The 12,840-nt window shown below is 42.5% G+C and overlaps 1 protein-coding gene across 1 annotated transcript in view; it reads right to left on the bottom strand.

Annotated features, from left to right (window-relative positions):
- PCOLCE2 (procollagen C-endopeptidase enhancer 2) overlaps positions 1-12,234 on the bottom strand; it is a 78,556-nt gene extending 66,322 nt beyond the window's left edge. Inside the window, exons 1-2 of the mRNA XM_034661879.1 lie at positions 11,835-12,234; positions 10,732-10,840 (exon numbers count right to left, since the gene is read on the bottom strand). Coding sequence (XP_034517770.1) covers positions 10,732-10,840; positions 11,835-11,917 — 192 coding nt within the window. The 5' untranslated portion in view covers positions 11,918-12,234. The remainder of the gene's footprint in view (positions 1-10,731; positions 10,841-11,834) is intronic.
- Positions 12,235-12,840: the final 606 nt, after the last annotated feature.

Below are 12,840 nucleotides of genomic sequence, written 5' to 3'. Positions count from 1 at the left end.
TGGTTTTAATGAATTAATAAATAATGATTTTTTTTTCGGAGGTCAATCATAGCCTAGGGCTTTTAGCAATCGGACTCCTATCAATTCATTTCTAGGGGCAATAAGCAGCAATAATATCCCCCACTGGCTTCCCTGCACCCTTCTTGTCAGCCTCTCTGACCCAACAGTCTCTCCGTCCCTCCACATCTTGGAAAACACTATTTTATTATATGCAGTGCTCAGAAGCGTCTTGGGGGTAAGGTGAGGAAAGAGAGGTGATATTTAGTGGCAGACCTTGTGCTGGTTTAATTCCAACTCCCCACTCCTCTGTGGGTGTTCCATTTATTTTTAGATGTTTATACTGGTTTTCCAAAGACTTGCCACATTGACTGTCATGATCTAACAAATAATATATCTGAAGAAAACACTTCTATTCTCCAAAGTTCCTAGAGTAAGACATTCAAGTATACCCAAAAGAGCTATTGCCGCTGTCGTTAAAGCTGCTAAATTATAAGGTGCAACTGTGTAAGATGAAGGTAGTGATTACATTTTTCGTAGGATCAAGAAGCAATAATCCATACATATAAAACTTCACTGTGCCAGGAACACGGGACAGCCACTATCCACAGGAACACTTTCCTACCTAAGCAGAAGGGGGGGGGGGAGAAACCTTGAGAATTAGGAGCCCCCTAAATGCTTCTCTGGGCTCCAGCACGGAGCAACCAACAAATGAGAATTTTCTCTCTCTCTCTCTCTCTCTCTCTGTATTGTCAATACGTGATAGATTTTTAAGGAATCTGCAAATTTATGGAACAATTCTAATTTGCCCATAATTTCACATCATAAATTGAGCTCTGGAGGTGGGCAAGGAATGGGAAAGTAATTCCATCAGTCTTTTTAATAACATATTCCTTAAAACCCTTTCTGGGTGTTTTACCTCTGTTAAATGCCTTCTCCATTTATATTGCTTTTTAACAGAGCGCTTTTAAATGTGTTATTTTTGCGCTCCATTATTAAAGCAATGTTTCAGTAAAGAATGACTTTTTTGTCATTAATATGTTATTAAAAAGAATTTTCTTCAGAAAAACATGAAGACTGTTTTCATGGTTCCTCATTCTCCTCCCTCCTCATTAAGCCCTTGCTAAGGTTTCTGCTTCACTCCAGCACTGAAACATACAGGCAGGACAAATAAGAGCATTTATAAAACATCAGGTTTTTAATCAATAAAACCGTATTTGATTTTCATGTGAAAGAACAAAGAAAAACAAAACAAAAACAAGCAACAGAGGCCCTTGAAAAACAAGCAGAAAACTAAACAAATTTAGAAAAACTGGACTGAGGCCCCAAAGAGAAAATGTCACCCACTTGCTTATTTATTTAGGATTTATATTCTCCCTGTTTCCCAGGAGGACTTAAGGGAGCAAGGAACAGGTTTTACTTAGTTCTTCCGTGTCTTATCACCTGCAACCTAACTGGGAGAATTTAAGTGCCTTAAGAATCAAAAGTATCTGAATTATACTCTCTTAATTAAAAAAAACAAACAAAAACCAGCTATCGTGCTCCGACCCTTCACTCAGTCCTCAAGTTTGTGTATACAGACATTCTGCTAACTATCCCCATCTTTACTAAGGAATCAGATGTAAATAACATTAAGTCAAGCATTGGGTTAAATTACTATTTAAGGCAGCTGAAATAACCAAGCCTAGTTCAACAAACGTATATGTACTTTAAAAAAAAAAAAACATAGTTAAGATCGGAATTTAAGTCTCTATATAATTCTAAATCCTACATGTAGTTTAAAGCCAGGAAATATGTGTTTAAGGCCAAAATTCCATTCCCCTATCTGTCCTGCTGTGGTTATGCCAGGGAAATAATAGTTACAGTAATTTTAGAACCCTTTGCTATACCCTTAGGTATAATTAAGTGACTTAAACATTGAGTTCCTGTCTAAATCCACTATTTGTTTTCTCAAATTATACACCTAGCACTGATCTTAGTAGAACATCGTTATTTGTTTCAATTTTCACACAACCCCATGCCCCACCACTGCTGTCTTTCTTCTCATGAAGCCTTATGAAGGTTATTGGGAAAATATATATCCCCACCACATTTTTAATCTATCACTTCTTTAAATGTGAATGCCATTTAAATTTAATCGGGCTTTTGGAGGATGGATTCAGTATGATGACTTTAACATACATTAGTGGCACAATTACCCCCAAGGCAATGGTACAGGAATGCCCTTATATAATTGTTTATTCTCATATTCGGAAATATCAAGGCAGGTGCTATAAAAAAGGATGTCAAACAAATAACACAGTAACAATATCTCAGGTCTTAGAGTAGCGCAGATGTAAAATGGGTGATAACAGCTTTTACTCTTTGCATGAGGCAATAATTATTTTTATTTACTTAATCTAAGACCTTCAATAATTAAAAAAATGTAAATAAGACTCGTTCCACGTGATCAATACTTAAAATGACTTGTAGTGAGCATCATGGGTATTTACACACATAACTGCTACTGGTTTTCTTGTCTAACTACTACCAGATCATAAACTCCTTGAGGACAGAAACTATGCCTTGTCTTTTTATCCCCGGGGCCCACCCCAATGCTTAGCTCATAGCAGATGCTCAATAAGCATTGAGTGAATGCCATTTATTTGCTCAGTAAGCCTGTAACAGTGCCTTTGTATCAATGGGTTGAAAAATTCTCTAGTCTTTTCACACCTTTGCAGGAATGACAATATTAAGAGTTCTTTAGACCTCAGTTTTCCTACTTATAAAATGGGCATCCTGGTATGTATCCCACTGAATCATGGAATTGGAGGGGAATAAAATAAAATGATACAATATATTTGAAGGTATGCTGAAAACCACACATTATTATTTTATATCTACAATCTATATAATAACTAGTATATTTATTTCCAGCTCAATAGAAAAAAGTTATCAAAATGATAGTACATGCATTACCTGGGAGCCCAAAGATCTTCAACATGTGATCATTTATGCTTTTTTATCTTCTGCACGCATGAATTAGCTAGATAAAGAAAATTTTGCCACACACTTCTGGTTTAAATGGGAGTGAGTCTATTCATTGCTATGATTGTTCTACCATTTCTAGCAAAGGTCTGTGACTTTCTGACCCTCACACATTATTTAATTCAGAGTTAAAAGAACCTCTAATGCCAAATTTTAAACTCCTCAAACATTTGCTGGTTTTTCCCAAATCAAATTTCTACTGAAAATAATAACTGAAACCTTCAATAATTGGTTCTCTAATTTCAATACCTTTAAATTTGGGGGGAGAAATAAAGAAGAGACAGAAATAATAAATACTTTGTAATTCAATAATGATCTGTAACAACAGGACAACATACAGTAAGTATTTCATTTTAAAAACTATTTCGTAAATCATGCCCAGCTTTAAATCCAAGCACAGTAGCATCTTCACCTTTATCTACATACCAACTGCTGTTTCTGTTAGATAATGACAGCAACTGCCCAACACATTCAGATGTGACATTTAGTTTTAACTTTGATTTAAAAGAACAATTCCTACATACCTATTCAAGGAGATTTCCCAGAAGGTTCTAGGCTTCCAGTTTCTTCTAATTTGCATAGTTGCTACAAACAAAGATTCAGCTGGTTCCACTTAACCAGCCATAACACATGTAGCCCAAGTCAAACTCTGAATAGTTGCTTTCACAAGGTATTAGTTTGCTATGAATCCCTATTTTTTCATTTGAAAATTGTGTCAAACCATCAATATGAATCTGTAATTCTACTATGGGACTATAAAATGAACAAGTTATGGACGAAAGGGCAAAGGAACAGAAAAGGTTTTGGTGATTTGCCACGTTTGCAATGAATTTATAATGACACCATTCATGGAATGGAGATCTTTGTGTCAAGGGCCTGTGGAGCCAAGAAGGCAAGGTGCCTGCTGGGCTTTATCTCACTGCCACTCAGAGCCTGGGGGAACACATCTTCCCAGGCAGCCCCCCATGCTCACATGTCCTAACCATTCATCTGTGTATCTTCAACACTGGCACCGTCCCTGGTGAGCTCTTCACGAATTTGTCTTGGCAACATAGCAGGGAACTACATCACCCTGGCTGTGTTCTTGCTCACAACGGTCCTCTCTCTCCTACTTCATTTAGGGATCTCAGAGATCTCCTGTCTCCTGCAGAGCCTTGTCCCGCTGGACACATGTACCTAGCAGGAGGACCACTGTGACAGAGGTGGTGGGTCTTATGTCAATACTTGGAGGTTCATTTCTTGTTGCAGTGCTCAGTACAACTGGAATTACTGGTTCTCATTCTTAAATCAATCAGGTGACCTCTGCCTCAACCCAGTCCTGCTGTCCTTCCAAACCTGCTTAGATCAACCACCATTTTCCAAAGGATTATACATACCTTAGCTCTCAAATCATACTTAATTCCTGCCCCCATCATCCATGTCAAGTAGATTTTTTGTGCAGATGCCCCTTAAATTCCAGTTCTGAAAATCAATTCTCACAGGAAACTAAGAAACCTTCAACCTCATCACGGATTACAAAATATTTAACAATTTCTTCACCTTCAAATTCTCTGTTTTAATCTCTAACCATACATTTTTGGAACATATTCAGCAAAATTTTTTTTCATAGTCAGCAAAGTTAATTAGTAAAACTTAAGACTAGTTGAGGTCACCAAGAGTTGTACCCAGAAAGATAAAGCTGAGTCAAAAGGCTTGAGTTCCAGTCACAATTTCAACACTACACAGAACAAGGGTCAGCTTCCCAACACTTGCAAAGCAGAAGTACAACTAAGCAACATGGAGGACCACGTCCTCATCATATCTTTACATGAGTAAAATGAACCTCAAAAATTCTCTGGAACAGCACTGTCCAAAGGAACTTTTTGAGTTGATGGAAATATTCATATTATATACTGTCCAATATGACAGCCACTATCTACATGTGGCTACTGAGCACTTGAAATATGGCTAAGGTGACTGAGACACTGAGTTTGTAATTTAGTCAATTAAGTTCAGTAGCCAATATGGATAGGATGTGGGACAGTGCAGCTGTCCAAGAAATAGCTATGAAAATTTTTAAGTACTATAATTTAAGGACAAATCTAAATTTCCAATCTGTAGGCTGTATTTCCATACCAGAAAGTCCATTACAATTGGCTAGAAAGTTTGGCTGTGACAACTAGCGTTCAACTTTCTCAAGGCATAGAGGTACTAATGTTGGACTCTCCGCAATCTCCTACTGATCAGATACAGCTCAAGGAAAATGATTTGGTGAGGAAAGTCACCCTGCTGGGAACACATCTCCAATCTGGAAGAATGGAATGAGAGGCAGGTAAGGAGTGAAAGGCAGAATATTTCTCTCCAACTACAGGAACTTGAATTTTAGGGCTACCCTGAGACTCCCATTTTGAGGCATCTCTGTGTTTTTTATTAAAAGATTTTACTTGTTTATTTGGGTGGAATGCAGAGGGGAGGGGTAGAGGGAGAAGCAGACTCCTTGCTGAGCAGGGATCCCGACGTAGGGCTCAATCCCAGGACCCTGCGACCATGACTGAGCCGGAGGCAGATGCTTAACTAACTGAGCTACCGAGGCACCCTGAGGCATCTCTGTGATGTTTAATAAAAATGATATTGAATCACCGAGTAGAAACTCTATTCTTGGTTTACTGACTGCAGGAGGAGGAAAATGGACTGGATNGTGGATCACCCGCTTTCGGAGAGCCTTTATTTTTTTTTTTTTTAAAGATTTTATTTATTTATTTGACAGAGATAGAGACAGCCAGTGAGAGAGGGAACACAAGCAGGGGGAGTGGGAGAGGAAGAAGCAGGCTCATAGCAGAGGAGCCTGATGTGGGGCTCGATCCCATAACGCTGGGATCACGCCCTGAGCCGAAGGCAGACGCTTAANCTGGATCATCCGCTTTCGGAGAGCCTTTAATAGACGGCCTTGGATGAGGCCACACCAGAGCTCAGCCCCGTCTGGAGCAGCTGTCAAGCTGGGGTCCGAAGCCTGGTGTAGCCAGCCTCTTGGCTGGTACCACTACATTCTNGAGAGCCTTTAATAGACGGCCTTGGATGAGGCCACACCAGAGCTCAGCCCTGTCTGGAGCAGCTGTCAAGCTGGGGTCCGAAGCCTGGTGTAGCCAGCCTCTTGGCTGGTACCACTACATTCTAACTGCACTCAGAACTGCTGAGACAACTGCTTTGGGCAGAAGATTCCACGTTTCTTCATCTCCTTTGTTACCGCCCTTGTCCAATCCACCATCTTCTCTCTCCTGGATGCCACATTCGCTTCCTAATTGGTCTCCCTATTTCATTCTTAACTCCCCACAACTCATCCTCTAGACAGCAGTCAGAATGACCTTTGCATATTGCTGTGCACCAGTCACCACCACCATCCATCTCCGAACTTTTTCATCTTCCCATAGTGAAACTCTATACCCATTAAATACTAACTCCTCACCCCCCCAGCCCCTGGCAACCACCATTCTCCTTTCTGTCTCTATGAATCTGACTACTCTAGGTAGCTCATATAAATAGAATCATGCACTATTTGCTCTTTAGTGATGGTTTATTTCACTCAGCACAATGTCTTCAAGGTTCGTCCATAGTGGAGCATGTGTCAGAATTCCCTTACTTTATTTTTTTTCTGAAGATCTTATTTATTTATTTGAGAGAGAGAGACAGCATGAGCAGGGAAGGGGCAGAGGGAGAGGAAGAAGCAGACTCCCTGCTAAGCAGGGAGCCTGATGCAGGATTTGATCCCAGGACCCTGAGACCATGACCCGAACCAAAGGCAGACGCCCCACTGACTGAGCCACACAGGCGCCCCAGAATTCCCTTACTTTTTAAGGCTGAATAATGTTCCTTTGTACATCTATAGCACGTTTTGTTCATTCATTCATCTGTGGGTAGATACTTGGGTTGCTCCCACCTTTTGGCTACTGTGAATAATGCTGCCATGAACACAGATGTATAAATATCTGCTCAAGTCTCTGCTTTCACTTCTCTGGGGTATACACTCAGACGTGGAATTGCTGGATAATATGGTAATTCTATGTTTAATTCCTCCTTCTTTTTTGTTGAAGTATAGTTGACACTCAGTGAGACGTTAGTTTCAGGTGTCCAACACAGTGACTGGACAACTCCACTCCTCCTGCTGCACTCACCCTAAGTGTAGCTACTACCTGTCACCATACCGCACTATTACAACAGCACTGACTACACTCCCTGTGCTGTGCCTTCCATCCCCATGACTTCCGCATTCCATAACCGGAAGCCTGTGACTCCCACTCCCCTTCACCCATTTTGCCCATCCCCCTCTTCCCTCCCCTCTGGCAAACATCAGTTTGTTTTATGTATGTATAGGTCTGATTCTGCTTTTTTAATGTTTAATTTCTTGAGAAATATTTTCCACAGCATGCTGCATCCTTTTACATTCCCACCACCAATACACAAGGGGTCCAATTTCTCTACATGTTGCCAACACTTGTTATTTTCTATTTTTTTAATAATAGCCATCTTAGAAAAAATAATAGCCATCTTAATGGATGTTCAGTAGTATCTATTTTATTTTTATAATGCATTTATCACTACTTCCTATTTTCTTGTTTATTTAAACACTAATTACCTGTCTCCCCAAACTAGAATGCTAGCTGCCTGAGAATAAGGAGTTTGACTGACTAGTTTGCTTCCATAACCTAAATAGTACCCAGCACTCAAAGCACATTTGTTGAATGAATGAGAGACCTCAGGGCCACCAGCTTTAGAGCTACCACAGTTCTCCTCTTTCTATGTCCCCTAGGATCTACGGGAGCTGGGGAGTTCCCTTCTGCTACTCTGACAAACCAGAGGACTGTGAGGAAGAATTAAGATTTTTACAAACGAGTTAGTGCTATTCCCTGTGAAATACAAAGAAATAAAAATGTTGTCAAACTAAGACCTTGAGAGCACCCGTGGCCTTTGGAACAGCAGAGGCAGTAATTACAACCTGGAGAACATGCTGGGCTTCTCTGGAAGTTCTTGGTGGCTAGTCATGCAAACATAAAAGACACAGCCCCTTGGAATAGAATAAACTCAACTGGCTAAGAGTAAAAACTATTAAGCTTTTAAGTAGAAAAGCAAATTGTGTGGTCCTTTCTTCTACACTACCTATACTTTCTAAAAAAAAAATTTTTTTTTCCAAAAAGGTTGGTATTTGTTACTCAACTTCATGAACATCACTTCAGGCAGCCTGAGAAAACCACAAATAAATATGTCACAGGGACTGCTTGTCGTCTGCCTGTTTTCCCTTCTTTCCACAGTTGATAGAAAACTTTTACTCAAAAGAAGACTTTTGGATTTTAGCAGAGCACATGGACACCTGAAATGAAGCCTTCTTTTCTCAGCTTTCTTGCAGCAAGAAGTGTAACTAAGAACCAGTCAATGAAATGTCAGGAGCGAGTTGCATGTAATTATGCGCAATGTCCTTAAAGGGAAGATATAGGCTCTTCTTTTCTTCCTTTTTGTTGGCTGAAATGTAAACATGATGGCTGGAACTCAAGCACACATATGAGTATGGCAAAGCAGTGGGAGACAGAGATACAGAGTGCCTAATGGCTTGAAGAGGCCATACCAATCTTGGATTGCCTACCTCTAGATCCCCTTATGCGGGAGAGAACCAAAATTCTGTTAGAGCCATTGTTGTTTTGGGTCTCTGTTACTGGAAGCTGACCCAGTTCTGACTCACACAGAATCTTCAGCAAGATTATAGGAGAATCCAACATAGAAATAATTCTTCTTAGATATAGATGACAAAATAGATCGTTCCATAAAAGTCTGAGCTGTTTTGAGATGATGCCAAGCCCAATTTGGCCAGTGAGGTAAGGGGGTAGCAGTGATCTGCCACACTGACCAAGGGTCAGAAAGAATGAGACATGAATACCATCAATAATGAGGATAATGAAAATGATAACAGTGATGGCTAACATTTATTAAGTATTTATTACAAACCCGACACTGAGCCAAGGGGCTTTATATGAACTAACTCATTTTGTCTTCACAACAGCCCCGAGGTTTAAAAAAGATGAATTCTGATCACACAATTTATGAGTGATAGAATGAGAATTTGAACCCAGGGAAGTCTGACTATTGAGCCCATATGCCTTATCTTTACATTGCATCCAAATAGAATACCCATTATACTTCCCTTCTCCCCACATAAGAATATTGTAGTTAGGCCCCTCCTGAAGCATACCACTCCTTTACCAAGGAAAACTTTCATTGGACGCCCTTCACCCATCAAAGTTTGATGCCACACCAACAATGCCCATAATACCCTAAACACATGGCCAACCATGACTTTCTACTTGTTAGTTACATGATGCCTTTCAGTCATTTATTTCCTTGGACCATTTATAACTTAAAGTCATTAAATTACAACTGAAACACAACTATAATATGAAAACCAAGTTACATGTTTACTTCGAAGCCTTATATCACATTTATGCTAATACCAATATTTCAAAGCTATTTTTTATGACTTATTCTCTCCTGGCGCCTTGTGTTGCAATAACACAATGATATCTGTACCAGTTCATCAGATAGTCAATATTTTATAGGAAAGTATCAATGCACATAGGAGCCAAAGTTTTATATTAAGGAGGGGGACCCCTCCTATTTGCCCGTCAATGGGAATGCCTCACTGCAAAACAGTTTCACTTTACATAAAGTTGGACTTACCAAATGTCTGATCAAGTCAATTTACATGATTGTGCTAGGCCTCAGCTTCCCCATCTATAAAATGGGGATATAATAGTCACCTTCTCAGAGTGAAACTGTTTCACTCTAAGATTTCAAGGATTTCAGTGAGGTTATGCTTGTTAACTACTTGGTGTGGTGTCTAGTACACGCTAAGTGCTCAGCAGGAGGTAGCTACTTTTAAAAATTATAATCAGTGGGTAGCACAATCTGACTGAATAACGCTCTCAGTGAACCAATGTGTTCAATTATCAAATAACTTGCCAACAATGAAAAAATGAAGACGACTCACTATCATACTGACTGGAAGGATGACTCAATCTAGCTGATTCTAAATCCAGACTTCTTTTTTGAGATGGCTGTCTGGAAATCTGACTTCTTGACTCAGCAGAATCTATATCATTACTAACCAACATGGACATTTTATCAGCCTTTGTTGGATATTTAGACTTTCCCTCCCTACCCCACAATTATTATTATTCTCTATTCTTAGATTGCCTTTAGTGGTGGTTTTAAGTCAGGGACATTAGGTGGGAATTTTTTTTTTCTTTCTTCTTTTCCTTTTTACCCACAGTGGGTATAAGGTAGTCAGGGATGAGCATTACCTTTTTAACTTCTATTCCCCACTGGGAGACATTTATGCAGGGCATAGGTAACAATTGGATTCTAAAAGTCATTACAACAGGCCTTTGAAAACAGCCTTAATTTAGAATCTATGAAACTCAACTGAATCAAAATGGGTTTTCAGAAACACATCTGCTTTAAGAATTTATTCCTTCAACTGTTATCTTGTGCCCTTTCTAATCACTAATGCAGGACACCACTAGTTCTATTAATAAAAATCTCCCACATAGTTGAGGTAAATCCAACATTTCACTATTTCAGGCATTTGCCCCCTACCCAAATCCTGACACCAGAGGAAAAATGTAGCAGCCTTCCACTGTTTCCAATACCCACTTCCAGGAGAATACCCTTAAAAAATATGCTTACTGTGATTTTCCAAGTACATTTGCTATTTGGAGGGTACACTCCAGGGAAACCTTCGCTGCCAATAAATCCAGACTCTCCGGTAAGAATGCCGCCACATGTGAAAACAGGTCTGGGAAAATAAAAGAAGGAAACTCAATTTGAAACTGGGTCTAACAATCTAATGTCAACTTCAGAAAGGTGTAGCTTCTTAATATGGATAAAGTTAATATTGACTAATAAATGTTGGCACCATATAAGGGATTTGAAATACTTCCTAGCTCTTAGAATATTTAAATTACAGTCCAATAAAACATTCAGTCCAGTTGCCATCTATCTCCATTCTAATAACACAACATCTATTTATCCATCCATCTATAAGCAATCAAATGCTCCACGTAGTGGTAGGAGCTTATAGGAAAATGGTAAGTGGAAAATTTAACGGGGGAGTGGAAGTGAGAGAGAGAAGGTGAGAGCTAGGTGAGGTACATGGTTTTAAAGACAGACAAGCAATTGATTAATACAAAAAAGTTTTAATTTCCCCTTTTCTGAAAATCATTGACCATTGGCAGAGCCTCCCATTTATAAAGAGCGGTTGCTGGTGATGGAGGTGGAAGGGGAGATGGCAAAGGCGGCCACGGGGCGCGTCCCCCAGCCCAGGTCCTGGGCGGGCGGGCAGCTCTGACGGAGGCTGACGAAGAGTTAACTTTCCGGGAGCGGCTCCCCGCGCGCCGCGCCACTAGGGTTTTCCCCTAGGCTTTACGTCTCTGCGCCGAGCCTCCCGGGGGAGGAAAACAGAGGTAAAAAAGCTAAGTCCTCGGATCTGGGCCCTCGTGCCTCCCTCCGGCCGCAGGAGCACTGGGGAGAGGAGGCGCCGGTCAGCTTCAGCCGCCGCCACGTGGTGGTCGGGCCAGCGGCGGGGGCCTCGGGCAGGCCGAGCTGGGGGCGCGCGGCCGAGCTGGGGGCGGCCCGCGGCGGGGGCAGCAGACACAGGAGCCCGGGTGAGCGCGGGGGCGCGCGCCGGGTTCCCGGGCGCCCCGACCCGCCTGGAATGAAACCGCGGGCGAGCCTGCAGGAGAGCGGAACGGAGGCGGGGAGAGAGGGAGCCCGGGCGGGGGTCGCGTTACCTCTCCGGGGGCTGCTGCCACGAGAGCTGCACGGCCGCGGCCAGCAGCAGGCAGAGCGCGGCCCAGGCGCCCGCGCCCCTCATGGCGTGTGTAGACGCGCGCGGCTCGCTCCCACCCCGGCGCGCACGCCGGTACACACACCGGGTCGCACCCCCCAGGCTCACACTCCGACACACGCGGACAGAAACACTGCCTCGCACGCCGCACACGCCCCGGCTCGCTTCCCCGCCCTCTGTCGCTCTCTCTCACACACGCACGCAGCCGCGGGGTAGCCCAGGTATCCGGGTGTGCGCGGCAGGCGGGTGGGGGCGCTTTTAAAGGCGATTACGGTGCAGGCTGACTCGACGCTTTAATTTCCCCAGAGGAGTTGCTCTGGCAGCCACAGGCCGCTGCTGAATATCCCGTTTGTTCTCCGGCGGCGGGAGGGGGCGGCTCCGAGGCCAGAGCCGCCTCCTCTCCTGGGGCGGGCGGGCGTCTCCTCCCTCGCATCCCGGGACCCACAGCCCCTGTCACATCCCGCCCGCAGGGCCTGTGGGGAGAAGAGGGGAACCCCTGCCGAGTGGTACCCGAGCGGGACCTGGCTTCGGGATCCACAGACGATTCACGGAGAGGGGGTCATGGCTTGCTCTGGGGAGTGTTTTTCCTTAGTGCTTTTGGGGAAAAATGTCTTAGCGCTTTCTGGTTGCTGGACAACTGGGGTTCCCTCTTTATTTCTGTCGCCTTCAAACACACAGATCCAAGGCAAGGAAAGGGGGAAGCAGAAGGGGGGGGTCTATCATATTTTAGCTCCTGCTCTTATCCTTTTACTTTAAACACTCTCTCAATAGATTCTTCTCTGTTTTTACCGTGTACGAGAATAGGGAGACAGTTACTGTGCAGGGATTTAAAATTGTATTTTCAGCCGAGCGATTTGTGAGTGAATTGTCATTCACTATGTCAGATAATGAAGACAGAACCCAAATCATCAGATCTCACCATGTTCTGTTCTGAAAATGGTGTTTCTCTG

Source organism: Ailuropoda melanoleuca, chromosome 6 (assembly GCF_002007445.2).
Source record: "Ailuropoda melanoleuca isolate Jingjing chromosome 6, ASM200744v2, whole genome shotgun sequence".
Taxonomy (NCBI): domain Eukaryota; kingdom Metazoa; phylum Chordata; class Mammalia; order Carnivora; family Ursidae; genus Ailuropoda; species Ailuropoda melanoleuca.
Note: the sequence above shows the minus strand (reverse complement) of the source record. Positions and strands in the feature narration are given on the sequence as shown.